Source organism: Hippocampus zosterae, chromosome 4 (assembly GCF_025434085.1).
Source record: "Hippocampus zosterae strain Florida chromosome 4, ASM2543408v3, whole genome shotgun sequence".
NCBI lineage: Eukaryota > Metazoa > Chordata > Actinopteri > Syngnathiformes > Syngnathidae > Hippocampus > Hippocampus zosterae.
Window position 1 is genome coordinate 3,834,744 of NC_067454.1, and position 19,610 is coordinate 3,854,353.

Below are 19,610 nucleotides of genomic sequence, written 5' to 3' on the forward strand. Positions count from 1 at the left end.
TACACCCCCAACCCCCCCCCCCCCCCCCCCCACACACACACACACACACACACCCCGTGTGTGGTGTTTTTGTTTTTCTAGTTATGTTGCAAAAGCAGCAGTTTAGGATTATTCTCATGCAACGCTGATAATCTGTGGCTCCGCTGGGGCTCACGGCCTCCGTCATATGACGGAGCTCCCACACCCATTAAGCCTCTTTACATTCACAGCTGAAAGTTTGTCCTTTCGTGTGCGGAGTGTAATTAAGTGTGCGACGAAGTGGAGTGCGAAATATGGATTGCGCACCAGATTCCGACATTCGCAACTGTCCATTTGCATTTCGAAGGATTGGAGTGGTGGAGCAAAGTCAAAGTCGGGAGAAGAGCCGATTTCCCAGTAGTCTCGTTCCAAACACTTTAAGATGGTTTCCCTCGCATAACACAATCATAACAAAAAAAAAGCTACAGGTACAATAGGTGTCAAGTTTGTACCACTTTGGACAAGGGTGTGGTGACATTTCCCAGTTTATGTTGATTTTGTCTATTTAATTTAATTCCTTATCGGTAAGAGCTCTGTTATTTTTTTTCCCCCTACCCGAGGTGGCTGCAAACAAAAGTTTCCCTTGTTTAGACCGAAGCTTTTCATCTTGTAATGGGATTAGTCTCTTCAGTAATAGGCAGAGCAAGGCATGAAGGTTAAATTCCACGTCGCAACATGAAAATGACAACAACCAATTTTGACTCTAAATCGCATATGGTGTTTTTCAAGACGTCTTGTTATAAAAATGGGAATAGCCCCCAGTGCTCATTGCCCGGGAAAAGCGATAACAAAACCTTGCTTCACATCCGCAATGCCAAAAGGTTTTCAGAATCAGAATCATCTTTATTGGCCAAGTATGTAGAACACACAAGGAATTTGTCTCCGGTATAACACGCTGCACTAGTATCATCGTAAACCATCGTAAATCATTGAACCGTTTTAGAGTAACCAGTAGTTTTGTAGTACCATTTTGTGGTGCAAGAAGAGTGACTATGTCAGTGACTGTTTAAGGAGTTAATGGCTAGAGGGAAGAAGCTGTTTAAGTGTCTACTGGATTTGGTGCGCATGGATCTGTAGCGTCTGCCTGAGGGGAGTGGCTGAAAAAGGTGGTGGGCAGGGTGCGGGGGATTCCAGGAGGATTTTCCGTGCCCTTGTCTTGATTCTTGCAGTGTGCAAGTCCTCAAGAGTGGGTAGGGCGGCGCCAACGATTTTTTCTGCCGTCCTAACTGTCCGTTGAAGTCGGATTTTGTCCTTTTTTGTGGCGGCCCCCCAAACCAGGAACACAGGATTGATTCGATGACTGCCGTGTAGAACTGTCGTAGCACCTCCTGTGGCAGGCCATGCTTCCTCAGCAGCCTCAGGAAGTACATCCGCTGCCGGGCCCTTTTCAGGATGGAGATGGTGTTGACTTCCCACTTCATGTCCTGGGAGACTGTGATTCCCGGGAACTTGAAGGTCTCGACGGTTGACACAGGGCAGTTGGATAGTGTGAGGGGCAACTGGTGAGAAGAATGTTTCCTGAAGTCCACGATCATCTCTACAGTCTTGAGCGTGTTCAGCCCGAGGTTGTGTCGGCCGCACCAGAGCTCCAGCTGCTCCACTTGTTTTAAATGCTCCCGGACGCCACAGGCCAACATTTCACACCAACATAGTTCCTTGGCATGAGGACACCATAAGGTGGCCCCAAAGCAATTGAAATATACTACACCGAGTTTTTGCCTGAGCACAAAAACAATAAATGGAGTATTTCAGCCAATAAAAGGGTCCAGAAAAACAAAATCCTTGCCCATATAAATCATCGTAAATTAACCAAAAACTGTTTTGGTTGAACATACGGGCCGAATAGCACAGCTAATCTTCACTGGGCATCAGGGTTCACCTTCGGTCAAAATCTTGTTCCATTTCTTGCACGCCGCCTCCCTCCCACCCCGCTGTGCAGCGGCTAATCTACTGCGTATAATTCTTAACGGTATTCATTGCGCCGCTTGGTCGCAGCTTTGCATCAGCGTCAGCCGTTCTGGCCCGTGTCACCTGAATCAAAGTGGGAAAGAGAGGCGCAAGAGGTTGATTTGTCCCACGTCAACTTTTGGACTTCAGCGAGCAGGAACGATGAACCACAGCAAGGATGAATTGGAACCTTTTGAGTATTCCTACTATGATTATTCCGACTGGTACTCGGATAACGCAGAGCCTACAAAGCCTCCCAAAGAGTAAGTTTCGATCACTCTCGAGCTTGAAATCGGAAAAGAAGGGTCGGTTATTGAATCGTCCCACAACACTGTCAGACAGATCGATCAACATGAGTTTATTTGCATGTATTTGTCCTCCAGGGTCATTCCACCGTGTGACCCAACAGCGAATGACGCAATCTTTCACACATGCATGCTCTCTATATCGGTAAGTACACACTGAAAAAAGAAGCTAGTAAAAAGTTGCTAAAAAGTCCGTGAAGGACAACCTGCTACAGTGGACCCCCCCCCCACATACACTGAAAAAAAATGTTGTGTTTAAGTTACTCAAGCTCCAGCACCCCCTGCGACCCTAGTGAAGATCAAGCGGTTCAGAAAATGGATGGATGGATGGAAGTTACTCAATATTATTTTGTGGTTGGACCGCGATACAATTTTGGAGTAGATGTAAAGTCAGCTCAAAAATATTATCTGGATCCAGATGATTTTATTGTGTGCAACCACTTGACAAAATTCGTTTACTGAACTCAACAAAAACAAAAATCAGTGAGCTCACGGTCCAAAGCTCTTTGAGACTTTTATTTTTTTTTATGATCAAGAGCAAGATCAATAAATTTGAATTGGCTTTGCAACCCACAGCTTCACGTATTTACTTTTCATTTTCGTTTCTTCTTTGGCAATCGGATTTTACTGAATAAGAGCTTTGCTTGGGTTTGATATATTGTTAAAAAAAGACACTACTTTGTTTTGCAATTTCATGGCATTGTTTTCATATGCAACTGCAGTGTCCTTTTAAAAGAAATATAATTGAGTAGTTGCTGCACTGCAGTTTGTCAATATCACCATAGGCCAAATTTATTTCAAACTACCACATCCAAATTATTAACTATTTAATAATCCTCCGGTTTTGGTTTTACTCATTTTAGAATGTCAAAGAAATAAACCTCAGCTCAACTCTTGACTCAAATTTATCGAGCACTTTAAAACAACTACCGACCGTTCTTTACAAAATGCCGTATGCGGACCAAAAATAATTTATACAACAAAGAATAGAACAAAAAAAAAATGAATGAAACAGTCACAGGCACAAAAAATGTCAAACTAAAAATCACGTCTCATATTGAGTCAAAGGCCAAAGAATAAAATCAGAGAGGAGCTGAGAGAGGTAAGGTGGGGCGAGGCCATTTATAGATTTGAAACCAAATAATAGAATCTTCAAAAGAACTCTCAAATGTATCGGGAGCCAGTGAAGGGATGCCAGAGTAGGAGTTATATGCTCCCTCTCAGAAATTCCAGTCAAGAGGTAAGCAGCAGCATTTGGGACCAACTGGAGATGCTTCATGGAGGATTGGCTGACTCCACAGCAAAGTGCATTTCAGTCATCCAACTGGGCTGAAGTGTCCCGGATTTACCGTCCAATCGACTGATTTAGACCAAAGAAAGCATACCAACAAGGTAAAAGTTCATGCGTCCTGATAAATGTGAACAGAGGTCCTTTTTTTCCCCCAGCTGGTGATTGTGCTAATTCTGGCAGCTCTGACCCGAAGAAATCAATTCTGCCGAGGATTTACACGAGGATCCTCCAGTATCTTGAGGCGAGTTCTGTTCGTGCTTGATTTTTTTGGGATTACCGATTATGTCCGTGCGACATGGTTTGATGCTCCTGCATGATCTCACAGTCCAACCAACTTCCTGGATCAGACACAGAGCAAAGGTGTGGCGATGGCTGTGTTTGGACTGCTGTTCAGCAAACTGGCCATGCTGGTGATTGCACCTGATCCCCTGCCTTTCTCCAAAGACACAGCAGCTGATATCAAAGGTGCCCATTCGGAGTGCAACAAAAATATGTCAAATATATTTACTGTAGGCGGCACAGTGACTCAGTGTTTTTACATATCCGTGTCACAGTTCTGAGATTAGGGGCTTTGAATCAGGACTCCAGTCTTCCTGTGTGGAGTTTGTGTGTTCTCTCTGTCCAGGAACTGGAAAATGGATTTCAAAATATGCCGTTGGGACTCTCACCACTAATCCTTTAGAGCACCTGTGTCAAAGTCAAGGCCCGGGGGCCAGATCTGGCCTGCCACATCATTTTATGTGGCCGGCGAACGCAAATCACAGATGGCAACTTTCATGATGCTAGCTAAAATCGCTACCAAAATTTCAAATTCACATTTGTAATAAATAAGAGTGATACTGTAAGCATTTTCTTGTTAGGAAACCCCTCATTACAGAAACTTAAACAATAGTTGAATAAATCGTAATGATATGGTTTCAGTCATAACGGCTTAAAATGTGGCCCGTGACAAAAATGAGTTTGACACCCGTGCTTTAGAGACATGGCGGCGAAAAATGGCTTCCCTGCATTTTCACAACAAAGAAGGTTTATAGAACTGTTGTCCATTATCGCCCCCCCCCCCCCCAACTTAAAGATATAAGTAAAAACAACTCAGCAAATTATCTTGGTGCAAACAGCTAGCATGCTTTGCTGTGCTAACAAACAAACTAACCATAAATGTCAATTATTTATATTTCAAAGTGGTTCCCACTTAAATGGTCCCAAAAGGAGAGAGAACATGTTACAGAAACCCATGACAGACATACTGTGCAAAAAGAGCACAATTTACAAATCACATCTATCAGTTATAGCTAAGAGTACATTTTTCACACCTCCAAGCTAACACATCAACCTTCTATGGAATCAGCTTCCATGTCTTCCACATCGCCCAGAACTCAATATCAAATGTAAGAGAACGTGTGCCTGATGTCTCGAAAAAAAAAAAAAATTACACAACGATCCTCACCTCCATGTTTGTGTAGAGCTCATGAAGATAGCGGCCATCTTCTACTATCCGGTTCTCTACTACCCTCTGATGGTTTGTAGCACTCTGCAGCATAAGGCCGGTTATGTGTTTGGCTCGTTGCTCTCCGTCAGCCATTTTGGCATTCAGCTGTGGCAAAAGTTGGACTGCCCAAGGACTCCGGAGGTAATGTATTAAGAATACTTTTTAAAAATGTTTTTACTTTCTCCCATTTTATCCAACATCTAAGAATGTCTCCCATTCGTTTCACAGCTGTATAAGTTCTACTCTTTGCTAGCAAGTTTGCCTCAGCTGGCCTGCCTGGCGTATCTTTGCGTCCGGTTTCCTTTGCTGTTTTTCAGAGGAACAAAGACCGAAGAGGTGAGAAATGCTTGTTGGTGACTTCCCTTGCAATTTGTCGAGTGAGGTAGTGAGCAGGAAAGGGATGAAAACACATATTCGTTGCCACTGAACGACATGTATTTGAGCAGTGTGAAGCATCGCGTTCATGATTACATTAAAGAGCTTTCTGTGAGCTGATTATACAAGACCTGTGATGTTTTTTTTTCTTCTTTTTCCCTCGCACGAAGGAACCAAACACAAGGTTTTGTTTCGACATCAGATATCACTTGCATACAACCGTGGGAACAATTTTAGCAAATAGGATGTTTCATCTAACATTGTACTCGTGATTTTAACTGCTTGTTGTAAGGTGTCCTTGAGTTTCTAGAAAGGCGCCCACAAATAAAATGTATTATTATTATTATTATTATCTGCGTTCCCGTACAAAGCATTCAACCAAAGTCGGAATTCTTTTTTCTTGCAGGACCTCGAAAGCTCCTATTACAGCGACTATGTCAAAGCCCTTCTCAAAAAGAAGGAGCCAACAGCAGTCAGGTGAATCGAAACCATTTCCCGGTTCAGCATTCAAGTAGTCCACAAGAAATGATACAATACAATACAATACAATACATTATGATTTATATAGCGCTTTCACAACAGCGGCAGCTGTAACAAAGCGCTTTACAAAACAGTTCACATAAAGTAAAATAATAAACACAACACATAACATAAAACACGGACAGTCGTGCAATCCTAACCACTTTTCCGTCACACGCTTTGTTGTTTGAAGCGGTTTGAGATGAAAGAGGAGAGAATCAAAGCGTCCTTTAACCAGTGGATCAGAGACGTCATGCTCAAAATGTGCACACGTCGGCTACAAGCTATGTTTCAAAGTCAACAAGAAGCTGTAGCATCCATTGATGAAAAAAGAGATTGGTTCACTTTTAAATGATGTCATTTAAAGGCGACGTATGTGTACTAAGGGCTCAATAAAGCTCCCTCCCATGTTCTTAAATTGACTTCTCCAGTTATAAATTGTTGGTGAATATGCTTGAGAGCTGTGACGGGTTGTTTTTGTTGACACTCTGCAGGTCCTCGTCGTCTGACAAAGCAACACCGGTGGAGAGACTACTGGCAGTGACTAAGAGTTATATTTATATTCCAGAAAAAGGTGTGTGCATTTTACTTTTAAAAAAAATCGGAGTTTTCATTCTGAGCTCCACTCAGCTTTGTTGTTGTTGTTTTTTTTTTTGTGTGCTTCTTTTAGTTTTTCGTTTCCCTCTAAAGCTGGCCGTATCCGTATTTGTAGCTTTGGTGGCCATATACCATGTAAGTCATTTTGAGCACCTCACCTTGATGCCTCATTTTATTAAAGTCTACTTGAAAATGTTTGATTTGCATGTCATGCTAATCAATGCTAATTTTATTTTTTTTAATATGCCAAAGAAATGAAGATTTTTCGTAATTGTTGAGACATTTACCAAAACCAAAGCAGCACCCAGTGTTTGGGAACCCCCCCCCCCCCCCCCCCCCCCCACACACACACACACACACAAAAACAGAATCACTAATTTATGGCGCATTTGATATACAAGATAACTTAATGTGCTTCACAAACTGTAATTAACAGTGCAACAATTAAAGCACGGGCAGCCCGGTAGTCCAGTGGTTAGCACGTCGGCTTCACAGTGCAGAGGTACCGGGTTCGATTCCAGCTCCGGCCTCCCTGTGTGGAGTTTGCATGTTCTCCCGGGCCTGCGTGGGTTTTCTCCGGGTGCTCCGGTTTCCTCCCACATTCCAAAAACATGCGTGGCAGGCTTATTGAACACTCTAAATTGTCCCTTGGTGTGAGTGTGAGTGTGAATGGTTGTTCGTTTCTGTGTGCCCTGCGATTGGCTGGCAACCGATTCAGGGTGTCCCCCGCCTACTGCCCGGAGACAGCTGGGATAGGCTCCAGCACCCCCCGCGACCCTAGTGAGGATCAAGCGGTTAGGGAGATGAATGAATGAACAATTAAAGCAGTTACGGAGTTAAAGTGAGTTAAAAGCAAAGTCATGAGATTTACAAATATTGCTTATTTATAGGACAAAAAGAGCATACCATGGAAGAATAACATGTTTTAAAACATGATTTTAAAAATATTATGACTTTCACCATGGGGATGGCAAAGAATATAGATTTGAACTTGGATTCAAAAGCATTTACAATTTATTGGTAACTTTCGAATCTTTCTTCATTCAGATTATTCACCTTGATAATCAAGAATACCAGCAAATCAGTATTATCAAGTACAGAGAAAAGGTTTTGCTTTTTAAAGTTGATTTTGGGGCGTGGGGCACATTACACATGGGTGCATGTTATTCACAAGATTTTATGGTGCTTTAATTTGATACTTTTCTTACGTTTACAGTCTTTGTCAATAGAAAGAAGTCACGCAAAGCCCATTTTGATGTCAAAAAAGGCATACGTTAATGAATACATTAAATAATTAAAAGCCTTTCTTCACACTCAGTCGATCATATTGTGGTCGATCTTTTTTTTTTTGTTGTTGTTTTTTGTGCATTACATGAAACATTTTTTGTCTTTCAGACAGCCCTACTGTTAGTCGTCTTGGTTGTCCCGACTCTCCACATTGTCCGTGCCGGTATTGACGAGAACATTGCCTTCCTCTTACTGGGATTTGGGATCATCCTCTCCGATGACAGAATGGAGGTCGTCCGAATTGTCACTTTCTACACTTGGCTGCTGGAAGGTTTGGGGCACTCGAATAAAAATGCATTTGGATTGATAATATGTGTAATGTGTGTATGTTTTTCTTTTTTTTCAGTCTGCTACCTCTGTGCAATGACCCTGTCTTGTGTGGTCAGTCTGGTGATGCTCATGAGGGCCATGGTACTCCACAGGTACTGAAATTGGAGTCCGTAGCGCTCAAGAAACGAATGAACTTTTGTCTCTTTGACTGGCGACCACTCCAGAAAGTACCTTGCCTGTCGCTAAACGTTAGCTGGGATCGGCTGCGCCTTAGTCGTGACCCTATGAGGAAAAGTGGTCGAGAAAGTGGACGAACGGTCATATTGAAAGCGAGCCTTCCCGTACTCCGTTGTGCTCTGTGCTTCAGGTCAAACCTGAGGGGACTGTACAAGGGTGAAATCTACAACCTCTACAACAGTCAGAAGAGCCTTCGTCCATCTAGATCGGGCGTTTTGTGTTGGATGGGCTTGACTGGATACCAAGCTGCGATCGTCTGTCTGGGTACAGCTCAAAAAAACAAAAAACACGTCACCATATCATCCGTGACCATCATGTGATGGAACAATGATGTCACTACAGGACTCAAGACGTCTTGAATTGAAAACACTGAAACATGCTTTGCCTAACTCATTTGCTGACACAATAGCGAGCATATTAGAAACACAATACAATACAATACAATACATGCTGATTTATATAGCGCTTTCTGGAAATCCATTTCAATTCCAAGTGGCGACTCACGGTTCCAAATACGCATCGGCGCTCTTCGCCAACGCTCCTCTCTCCTCATCCTCAACTTCAGCGGTCATCCATCCAGCCGCACCAACGCCAACTGTCCAACAGCGCCAACATAGCCACTGAACAAAACGGGGTTGTGAAAAATGTTGCCCATTACTGGCGCAAAAAACACAAGCGGCCCAGGTCTGTCCAGCACCAACAGTCAATGGCGCCGACATTCCTCCCAATCAAAATCTGTGCTGGTACAGGCGTGCTGCCGAGAAGGCGCAACCACAAAGCACAGATACTGCTCCTTTGACAAATGTCGTGGCCAAAAAGCGCTGAAAACAGTCCATATCAGGTCCACACAATGAAACAACAAACAACATGTGACAAAACAAAAGACAAAAACAGCAAAAAAAGAACAAAAAAGCAAGGCTCTTGAAGAGCACTTGCCAAAGGCTGCCTACTCGGGCGCCATCTTGGAAAAAAAAAAACACGATCGAAAAACGATTCAAATGTTTGTTGCGTGCCATCTTGGCAGGTATGGCAATCCAGACGGTGGTGTTTTTCATCTGCTTCTTGTTCCTGGTCTTCCTTATCATCATCCCCATCTTTTACGGACGCAACCTCATGGTCTTCGAGATTGCCGGCAAGGCTTGGTCAGTCAGCAAGTGGACATCAATTCTTTTTTTTTTCATTCTTAGTGGGCTAATATTGAATAAGTTTGAACCTGTATGTGTGATGACTTAGGCCTGCGTGGGTTACGGTGATCCTGGTCACTGTGCTTCAGCATGTCGCTGCCAAATTTGCCTTTGTCAAAAAAGATGCTGGCACCCGAGACTTAAATAACAGGTACAGCATTCGACATTCATTTGGTGCTGTATATTTTGAGCTTGATTGCAAAGCACTTCGCGGTTAATAATCAAGGGAAAGAATGTTCTAAACAGTTTTTTTTTGGGGGGGGGTGTTTCCAGGGGGAGTTTGTTCCTTCTGACTTATCTGTTATTTCTCATCAACACCGTGGTGGGGCTCATAGTGGCGATATGGCGAATGGTCATCACGGCACTGTACAACATTGTGCATCTTGGCCGTGTGGACATGAGTCTGCTGCACCGCGCTGCAGAAAACTATGACCCAGGTGCAGTGGAAAGGCCACAAGCAGCACTCGGGCAAAACAGCAGCACCATTAATTCATGATTTAATATCCATCTAGAATAAACGTTTGAAGATATTGCGGAATTCATGTCACTGACATGTGTCCTTCGCCCCCCCCACCCCCACCTCCCTCCCCAGCATATCATTATTACACACAATTTCTGAAGACGGAGGTGAGCCAGACACACCCGGTGTTGAAAGCTTTTTGTGGACTGCTGCTGAACGTCACGGTTGAAGGTGGCCGAGCAGGCCAGAAAATACGAGATGCAGAGGAAGGTAGGCATTAAATTACACACACACACACACACACACACACCCTGCAACGAGGTCATACATGACTAAAACTAAAATGGAACGAAACATTTAAATGTTTATAAGAAAATGAAGATGAAAATGCATCTTGATAAAACTAACTATTAGTAGCGAAAACGTCCTTTATTTTTGTCTTGGTCAGGTAATATCCCGCATGAGCTTTTGGGGTTCATTTTAACCCTCGTAGTGCACCGCTTGCGATAAATGGTATAATGATGTCTTTGAATCAAAGGCAAAGGCATTCAGAAAAACACAAGAGAGCTGAAACTTATGGAGGGGTTCTAAAATGGCCTAAATTTCATGACGTCATCGGCTGATAATTCTCAGGCATTGCAGCAATAATAAAAAAAACGTTTTGATACCTTAATCTTCACAATTTACATATTTTGCACCACAGAGACCCATTATAATTCATATTTTTGAATGCATCGTAAACCTAATGTGTAAACCTGCATTTCACGCGATTTTTACGTCAATCGCTTTGTTTTCGCTTGGACAGACGTATGCATGCCACATTGTTGGGTTGAGGTCATTTCAATTGTGCAACTTTTAGGTGGCGCCAGAGGATCGCAAATGAGTTTGCCTTTTTGCAGGAGGCTTCAAACCAATGCATTTTACATGAACACGTCCGGTCGGGATTGTTAGTAGTGCTTGGTTGGGACCTCAGACACCATTTTTTTTTCCTTTTGCAAAAAATAAAGAATAAAAAATCCCAAAGAACTAATAAAAACTATATATGTATGGATAGCACAGAGGCCTCTGAACATTTTGAGTGTTTGAAAAAAGAAAAAAAGAATGTTTTTATAACACAAAATACATCATTACAAAAATTGTAAAATGCGTAATTTAAGGCCTTTTTAATTTCGAGCACACAAGGGTTAAATTCATTTAGTTCTATTCTGCCATACGCCCGTACGGAAACCCTCATTTGAATTGATTTATGACACAAAACTTGATGACCTTTTTTTTTTTTGTTTTTTTTCGACCTTTTGTCTTTGCACCACAATATTACATATATTTAAAAAAAATAAAACTAAGACTAAAACTAATACAAAAATAACAAAACTAAGATCACACCAATGCGCAGCAGCACACAGATTGGGAATTCTAGTTTTAGATTCATGCTAATAAGTTTCAATTCGAGTACTTGTCATCATTGAATAATACAATCATGATCACCAGTTGGGTTTGAGCTACTCAATTTAACACTGTTGTGGTTTTACTTAAAGTGGACACTCCATCGTACGAATAACTCTCATATTTTGGTTATCTCATTCAGCTACGCAGAATCAGCCCGCGGAAAGGATGCAGACAAAACAGTGACAATACAAGAGACCGAGTCATAGAGCCTCAAGCACTCAAGACCGGCATGTGGTTCTGTCCTCGCAGCCTGCTCTATGTTTGCAGGGATCCAAGAAAGCTCGCCGAGCAGATCGACCGGCGGTCGTAGGATTCGCTCCCGCTGGCAGCTGGTGTACACGTTGGTCAACAACCCGTCCCTCCTGGGCTCCAGGAAGCACTTCCAGACAACGCAGAGCATGGAGAGCGTCTTCAACGGCAGCCCAAAACGCAGCAAGCAGACAAACAGCAAGAGGGAGGCGAGCAAGGCGTCATCCGCTGAGCCATCCGATGAGAACCAAGATAAAACCCGTTGAGAAGCTCATTGCCGCAGCGCTGTAAACTATTGTCGAAATTATGTCAGAAGGAAGTCGGGCGCTTAGATGATATTTGTTAAAAAAAAAAAAGTGAGAAGCTAATTTGCACGACTGTGCTACCGTCCATGATTTATAACACGGTTGAGCCTCGTTTCAATGTCCCCTGTTGACGTTTTCACTCACATTTCAAAGTCCCAATTCCACGTAAATCGTTTTCCATTTGCCGATTTTGCTTACACCGGCACCTTTATAACATAAATGTCTTTTCAACGACCAGATTTCCCCCCGCAAAATAGAGAAAAGCTCATCGTTACAACGAACCGCGAGAAGCTAACTGCCGCCGCCGACCTTCCCGATGAACAAGATATCCCACGTGAGATTCCCCCTCCGTTGCTTAGCAACACTACTGATCGACTCGTACATGGTTGTACTTCCGGAAGCACGGCGCGATCATGAGCGCCGTTGCCTACGGCGAGTAACATTTGCTGACTGAATGTTTCCAAAGAGGAAGTAGGAGCGCTCCTGTGGTTTGTTTCATGTCTTATAAAATCTTTTTTTTTCTTCATACGGTATATTTGTAATTGACGTGTATACTGCCTAACATGTTTATACACCTATAAACGCTCATACTGTATTATACGTCGTAGCTCGCAGCCATTTTATGATTTTATTTCGATTACCAGGAACTACCGTTGTACTGTGCAGATTTGTTACGTCCGTCGCGGTACGTTGTCACGAGGCTCGACTGTACCGTCCGTGCATATTACGATCACAAGTCGAAGTAACCCAACAGTGCACGTCTCGGTCATAAATGCAATGAGCAAAGCTGTTGTCATTTACAAATAAAGGTGGCGGATTTTAGTTTATGATCATTCAGTACCAGCCAATTCTGGACCAAGTCTGAAAAGACGTTTAACCCTCGTAGTGCACCGCTTGCGATAAATGTAAAATGATGTCTTTGAATCAAAGGCAAAGGCATTCAGAAAAAGACGAGAGAGCTGAAACTTATGGAGGGGTTCTAAAATGGCCTAAATTTCATGACGTCACCGGCTGATAATTCTCAGGCATTGCAGCAATAATTAAAAAAACGTTTTGATACCTTAATCTTCACAATTTACATATTTTGCACCACACAGACCCATTATAATTCATATTTTTGAATGCATCGTAAACCTAATGTGTAAACATGTATTTCACTCGATTTTTACGTCAATCGCTTTGTTTTTGCTTGGACAGACGTATGCATGCCACATTGTTGGGTTGAGGTCATTCCAATTGTGCAACTTTAGGTGGCGTCAGAGGATCGCAAATGAGTTTGCCTTTTTGCAGGAGGCTTCAAACCGTCCGGTCGGGATTGTTAGTAGGGCTTGGTTGGGACCTCCAGACACAATTTTTTTTTCCTTTTGGAAAAAATAAAGAATAAAAAATCCCAAAGAACTAATAAAAACTATATATGTATGGATAGCACAGATGCCTCTGAACATTTTGAGTGTTTGAAAAAAGAAAAAAAGAATGTTTTTATAACACAAAATACATCATTACAAAAATTGTAAAATGCGTAACTTAAGGCCTTTTTAATTTGGAGCACACAAGGGTTAAAAACGTCTTTGGGAGCGAATGAGTTCATTGGATATTGAACACTGGGAAATTTGGTCAGTTATGCTTTGAAGTTTTGAGACCACACCAACAAACAAACAAAACAAAACAAAAATCAGATTTGCCTTTCTCCTCGTTCTCTGTCTCTGATGAGTCAGCCTTCATTCTCAAGAAAGTGAACGCTTCTTTGGTTGATACCGAAGCTGTCCGTTGCCCTTCGTACAAGTGCAGGAGTCCACGGGCCTGTTGTTCTTCCAAACTCACATGCACGTCTATTGATCAAGACCGATCAATTGCGGCATGACAACAGGATGATTGAGGTCAGAGTTCCACTTTTGGTAAAACACGACAGGAGGGCATCAGTGAGCTTCTTGCTACCGCACGTTATTAAAGCGGCATGTGCCAAAAAGGCAACCAGGGTTCAACTTTGACTGAGATAGGCCACTTTGAAAGAATCTGTGTGTGTGTGTGTTAAAACTGGACTGAACACACACTCATGAGTACTTTCACAGTTTTTTTTTTAAACTTGTACTGTTTTTGAAACACTTGCACTAAATGATAACAAAAATGTTTTGAACAGCAACTCAACATTTCGGTCATGGTACATGTCAACGCAGTGGTTGGTTGTGTTCAGAACCAACAGGGAATACGAGGCTTTTCAAAAATAGCAGTGTCAGCAAAAAAAACTCTCTCTCTCTCTCTCTCTCTCTCTCTCTCTCTCTATATATATATATATATATATATATATATATATATGTATATATATATATGTTTCGCGATATAGGCCACTTTGTTTGGTATATACGGGATATATATATATATATATATATATATATATATATATATATATATAGAGAGAGAGAGAGAGAGAGAGAGAGAGAGAGAGAGAGAGATTTTTTGCTGACACTGCTATTTTTGAAAAGCCTCGTAATTCCTGTTGGTTCTGAACACAACCAACCACTGCGTTGACATGTACCATGACCGAAATGTTGAGTTGCTGATAATTCTCAGGCATTGCAGCAATAATACACACATTATATATATGTGTTTCACGATATAGGCCACTTTGTTTGGTATATACAGTATATATGATATTCCAGCCAAGGGTGATTCAACATTCTGCAATTCTTTTATTTTTTTTGCCCACAAATTCTTCATCATTAAGGTCCCGGAAGAAACGCAACAAACGTGATTTTAAGGGTGAGCTTTGCTTGGTATTTTTTAAAACACGCTGCTGTTATTCTGAACACGGCTGTATGTTTTTTCAGATGGCTGTGAAAAAGCCTTCAAAATATCCTGATAAGAAGATACTGTATATGGATTACATATTGGACATTTTCATCTTTTACGCTCTTATCTATTTATTTTTTTTTACTACACATGTGCAATTTTCTAGACGTATTGTTTCGCAATATAGGCCACTTTGTTTGGTTCAAAGTGCGTCTCTCAGCAATAACAATAGAAATGCTATATATATATATATATATATATATATTTTTTTTAATGGTGTGTCTCTACTCTTATTTTCTTAACACTGTCCGATTGTCTAATGAGTGAGTGGTAAGTTTTGGGGTTTTTTGTTTTTTTTTTTTGTTTTTTTGGTCCTTCAGTCGGCACTAGAGCGCATCCACAAAACACAACACACAAATGTGGCGAACGTCACTGGCACAAAATGAAACAACAGCAGCTTTACATTCGACCAAGTGCACTTTGCCGTATTTCTAATTGCTTGCGATATTGACGGCTTCGGCTCCCAAAGGAAGCCGATCGCTGAAGTCCGATCCCACCTCGCAGTCATCCAAATTCCCTCTTGACAGGGACAAAGTGACGGTCTCCGTCATGACGCTTTCTTCCGTATCCGCCTCTTTGTCTCCATCCAAACTCTCGGTCGCCCCGTCGTCTTCGACGTGGGTATTCCGCCGGGACTCGGCTAGCGGCGCCATGTTGACGTTGGCGTTTGGGCTCCTCTCCATCTGGTACTGGTCTCTGGCCTTGAGGATCAACTTGCATGTCTTGTTGTGGTATTTGTACACCAAGTGGAAGCACATGGCTCCCAGAAGAGGAACGGTGGACACGGTCAGAAGGCAGATGCTGACCGAGATGATGATGATCAGATTGGGGACTTTCTTTTTGGTGGCGAAGACCACTTGCATCTCGCAGTCTTCGCCCTTATAGGTCAAACACAAGGAGTAGTTGGTACCGGGCCGCAAATCACTGAGCAGGTAGGTGCTGAGACCTTCTTTAACCAGCGACCACAGCACGGGCAAGCGTTTGTGCTCGGTGGTAACGCACAGATAGAGTCCTCGCCAAGCCGAGTCCTCCTCGTGATTCGCGGCGGCGTTACGAGAGCTCTCCGAAGCGCCGACGATGGCGGCCGTCCGGTTCGCCCGCTTTTCTCCGGGTATTAGAAGCGGGTCGAGTCGTATGGTCGCCTCCGTTTCTGACACCCACAGGGCAATGACGCCAAAGTCGAACACGTGGTCCTTTGCGTCGTCCCAGCTCCCGCTCGAAACGTGTCGTTTTTTGGCGTTCGATCCGCATTTGGATGCACTTATGATCTCTCCGGTGGGCAGATCCGGGTCAGATACAGAATCGAAATCAGACATTGCAGTTATTGGTTGGAATGGTTCCTGGGTTGTACCGTAACCGGCGCTTGTGATCTTTGCGTCCTTTGCCGATGGTCGTTTTGGCGAAGGCGCCACTCGGACGGAAAGGGAGTCCGCTGCAGTGCCAAATTCGTTCGAGGCAGAGCAGCCGTAGTCGCCCGCGACTTCTACGCTGAGCGGCGAGATGATAAGGGTTCCGTTATTAAAGATCTGGACGGAATTATTGGACCACAGCGACCTTATACTTGATTCACCCGAGTCATCCGCTAGGAAAGATACGTTCAGTTCTTGTGCTGGACTGCGAATATCCCACATAACCGATGGATTCGGGTTTCCTCGAGACTCACAGTTCAAGACCAAAGCATCGCCCTCGCGCAAACCGTCGATATTCGCTTCGGTCCGTATTGTCACATTTGGATGCTCGCATTTGATCTCGGGCAAGTTCGTGATCGTTTCTCCTCGAAGTGTCGCCGGAGTCGCGCAAGTGATCGAGTTCCGCTCGGGGACGGTGACGCTGGTCGTTGACAGCCAATCTCGAAACCAGTTGACGTAACAAGAGCACGAAAAAGGATTGCTGAAGATCTGTAAGTGGGATAGGGAAACCGAAGCGTCGAACGTCCCCTGGGCTATCGTCAAGAACTTGTTGTTGTTCAGGCGAAGGGACCTCAGGTTTTGCAGATTCACGAAAGCATCTCTGGGCAGACTGAGCAACTCGTTGTGGTTCATCTTCAGCAACTGCAAGTCAGTGAGATTGCGCAGATCCCTCCACGGAAAGTCAACCATTTTATTGTGACTGATGTCCAAATTACGAAGAAGAACCATGGGCGCCAGGCTCCCCGGCTCGACGGAGACGATCTCATTGTGGGACATCCACAGCGACATGGTCTGGGTGACGTTGCGAAAGATGCCTCGTGGTACCGAACGGATCTTGTTTGCTGAGAAAATGACAACGTTGACATTGCGAGGCAAGCCCGTTGGGATCTCAACCAAGTCTCTGTCGGGACATTCCGCAAAGGAACGTCCATATTTAATTGAGCAGGTACAAACTGTTGGACATCCAAGTAAGGCACCGAAGAGTGTGGAGATCACCATCGATAAGTACAGCGCTCTGGCAGCCATTTTCATTCCTGTTGAGGAATGACAACCTTTGTTACATTTTAATCACCAAACTTGTTTCACACCAACAAGGTCTCATGAGCATAATAAATAAATTGAATTTAAAAAAAAATAGCCTACTGGGAATAATGGCTGGCTGACTTGCATAAAAAAAAAAAATCCGTAAAAAACGAGACAAGAAGGAAGATGTGCAAGAAGCGGCTTAAAATTCTTGTAGTTTGATGTCACTGAGGTAAAGGAGAATCAATGATCGCAAATCAGTTACAGAGCAATTGTTTGGCTGTTGTTAGTTTGGAGGACAAGTCGTTTCATTGATATCCTATTAAAACCCTCGTAGTCCACCGCTTGCGATAAATGTAAAATTATGTCTTTGAATCAAAGGCAAAGGCATTCGGAAAAACACGAGAGAGCTGAAACGTATGGGGGGGGGTTCTAAAATGGCTTAAATTTTATGACGTCACCGGCTGATAATTCTCAGGCATTGCAGCAATAATAAAAAAACGTTTTGATACCTTAATCTTCACAATTTACATATTTTGCACCATGGAGACCCATCATAATTCATATTTTTGAATGCATCGTAAACCTAATGTGTAAACATGCATTTCACGCACGCAATTTTTACGTCAATCGCTTTGTTTTCACTTGGACAGACGTATGCATGCCACATTGTTGGGTTGAGGTCATTCCAATTGTGCAACTTTTAGGTGGCGCCAGAGGATCGCAAATGAGTTTGCCTTTTTGCAGGAGGCTTCAAACCGTCCGGTCGGGATTGTTAGTAGGGCTTGGTTGGGACCTCCAGACACAATTTTTTTTTCCTTTTGCAAAAAATAAAGAATAAAAAATCCCAAAGAACTAATAAAAACTATATATGTATGGATAGCACAGATGCCTCTGAACATTTTGAGTGTTTGAAAAAAAAAAGAATGTTTGTATAACACAAAATACATCATTACAAAAATTGTAAAATTTGAAGGACCCAAGGGTTAAGACCCCCCCCCAAAAAAAAAAAAAACAAGGATGGGAACTGCACAGTTACTGTGTCCCCGTTGCCCGCGGATATATTTAGAACAGATGATTCTGTCTATACAGGGGCATTCAAAAGGACAATTCAACTCCTCTTGACAATGCATGCAGTCAATATCGTGGCATGTCCATCAAAGACAAGAGAGAAAGTCCCAAAATAGTCTGACTGAGAAATAACATCAAACTGTGACGTATCACACACGTTCCCGCTCCGGATTCTGTTGAGATGACATAAACAGTGGGAAGAGTCTGGTTTCAAACTACGCAACAGCTTCTTCCGGACGCTGCGTGTCCTTGGTGCAGGGTCGGAGGAGGAGGAGGATGAAGAGGCAGCTGCGCGGCAGATGTTTGCAAACAAGGCACATCGCATCCGGTCTCACCGTTCGCCAAAACGCCAAACTACGAGCGTTCCGAGACGGTCACGATCGATGCCAGTGGCGGTTAATGACACCGGCAAAGATTGCTGAGGACGGGAGGCGAGACGAGCTTGGCGTGTTAGGCGAGCTCTCTTACCAGACTTCAATTACTTGCTTCCCACGGGAGGGGGTGCTGCGACAACGCGTCCACGTTTCTTCCAGTCCAAACAGCACCTGACGATTTGGAAGTGAGAAGGCTGACGACGAAAACACGTCTTGCTGTCTTTCTGCTGTTAACCCCTCTACCCCCCCCCCTTCCCCACCCCGCCCCCTCACGCCTTCCCAACACCCCCGCCACCGAGATAGCTGCGCGGACTTGCCCCCTAAAAAAAAAAACTTCTTAAAGAGAAATCGACCCCCTTCGCCATCATCACTTTGTGAACATATAATCCTTATTTTCACTCTCCACCAATGATATAGAAAAACCGTATTCTAGGATTTAAAAAAAACAAACATATTGTCCCGTTTTGATTGACCGAGGTTTGAGGTAATTCATTGTGTAAACCCTCAGCGCGATGGATTACTGAAAAATATTACGATTGTGTCTCATTATGATTTTTAATTTAAAAAATTGTCTTAATATTCGTTCAAACTATGATTGAATTTGTGGTTAAAACTGTTTGGAATTGAGTTAACTGTTCACAGACTGGAAAGGAGACCCAATTACCCCCCCCCCCCCCCACCCCCCGGCCAATCGTGACCTCGGCAAACCGCAACGAACATTCCAGCTCCGACCGCCGTCAAATGCAACGCCCCCGATCATCCACTAGATGGCAGTCAAAGCATTATTTGCTTGAACAGTTTCTTTTGGTAAACCATTTTCCAGCCCCCTCCCCCCCTTACAATACTTGACCCTTTTTCTTGCCGTCTCACCCGCAGTCTTTTCCAAAACCCTCCCTTGCCCCAAAAT

The 19,610-nt window shown here is 43.3% G+C and overlaps 2 protein-coding genes and 1 long non-coding RNA gene across 4 annotated transcripts in view; 1 reads left to right on the forward strand and 2 right to left on the reverse strand.

Moving 5' to 3' along the window:
• LOC127598985 (uncharacterized) overlaps nt 1–19,610 on the reverse strand; it is a 138,268-nt gene that overhangs the window by 47,106 nt on the left and 71,552 nt on the right. The gene's annotated exons all lie outside the window — the stretch shown is intronic.
• Nucleotides 1,845–12,801, forward strand: LOC127598907 (receptor for retinol uptake stra6-like). 2 transcript variants are annotated; one of them, XM_052062505.1, is made up of 17 exons: nt 1,845–2,228; nt 2,349–2,415; nt 3,717–3,802; nt 3,887–4,026; nt 5,025–5,191; nt 5,279–5,386; nt 5,832–5,902; nt 6,439–6,518; nt 6,615–6,676; nt 7,937–8,099; nt 8,175–8,250; nt 8,466–8,599; nt 9,360–9,477; nt 9,569–9,670; nt 9,793–9,956; nt 10,112–10,249; nt 11,675–12,801. In XM_052062505.1, exons 1-17 carry the CDS (start codon nt 2,128–2,130, stop codon nt 11,938–11,940), a joined length of 2,043 nt encoding a protein of 680 aa, XP_051918465.1. In that variant the 5' UTR covers nt 1,845–2,127; the 3' UTR covers nt 11,941–12,801. The 2 variants fall into 2 exon arrangements, with proteins under 2 accessions (XP_051918465.1, XP_051918466.1); XM_052062506.1 differs by having other exon boundaries at nt 1,850–2,228; nt 11,693–12,801.
• Nucleotides 14,647–18,947, reverse strand: LOC127598908 (immunoglobulin superfamily containing leucine-rich repeat protein 2-like). Its single transcript, XM_052062507.1, has 2 exons — nt 18,798–18,947; nt 14,647–17,269 (listed from the first exon to the last, which is right to left on the reverse strand). Exon 2 carries the CDS (start codon nt 17,265–17,267, stop codon nt 15,258–15,260), a length of 2,010 nt encoding a protein of 669 aa, XP_051918467.1. The 5' UTR covers nt 17,268–17,269; nt 18,798–18,947; the 3' UTR covers nt 14,647–15,257.

Coding starts and splice junctions, on each gene's coding strand:
- LOC127598908 (XM_052062507.1), bottom strand. CDS start 17,267: ATGAAAATGGCTGCCAGAGCGCTGTACTTATCGATGGTGATCTCCACA.
- LOC127598907 (XM_052062505.1), top strand. CDS start 2,128: ATGAACCACAGCAAGGATGAATTGGAACCTTTTGAGTATTCCTACTAT. Junction 5,387..5,831: donor GAGGAACAAAGACCGAAGAG/GTGAGAAATGCT, acceptor TTTTTCTTGCAG/GACCTCGAAAGCTCCTATTA. Junction 8,600..9,359: donor AGCTGCGATCGTCTGTCTGG/GTACAGCTCAAA, acceptor CCATCTTGGCAG/GTATGGCAATCCAGACGGTG.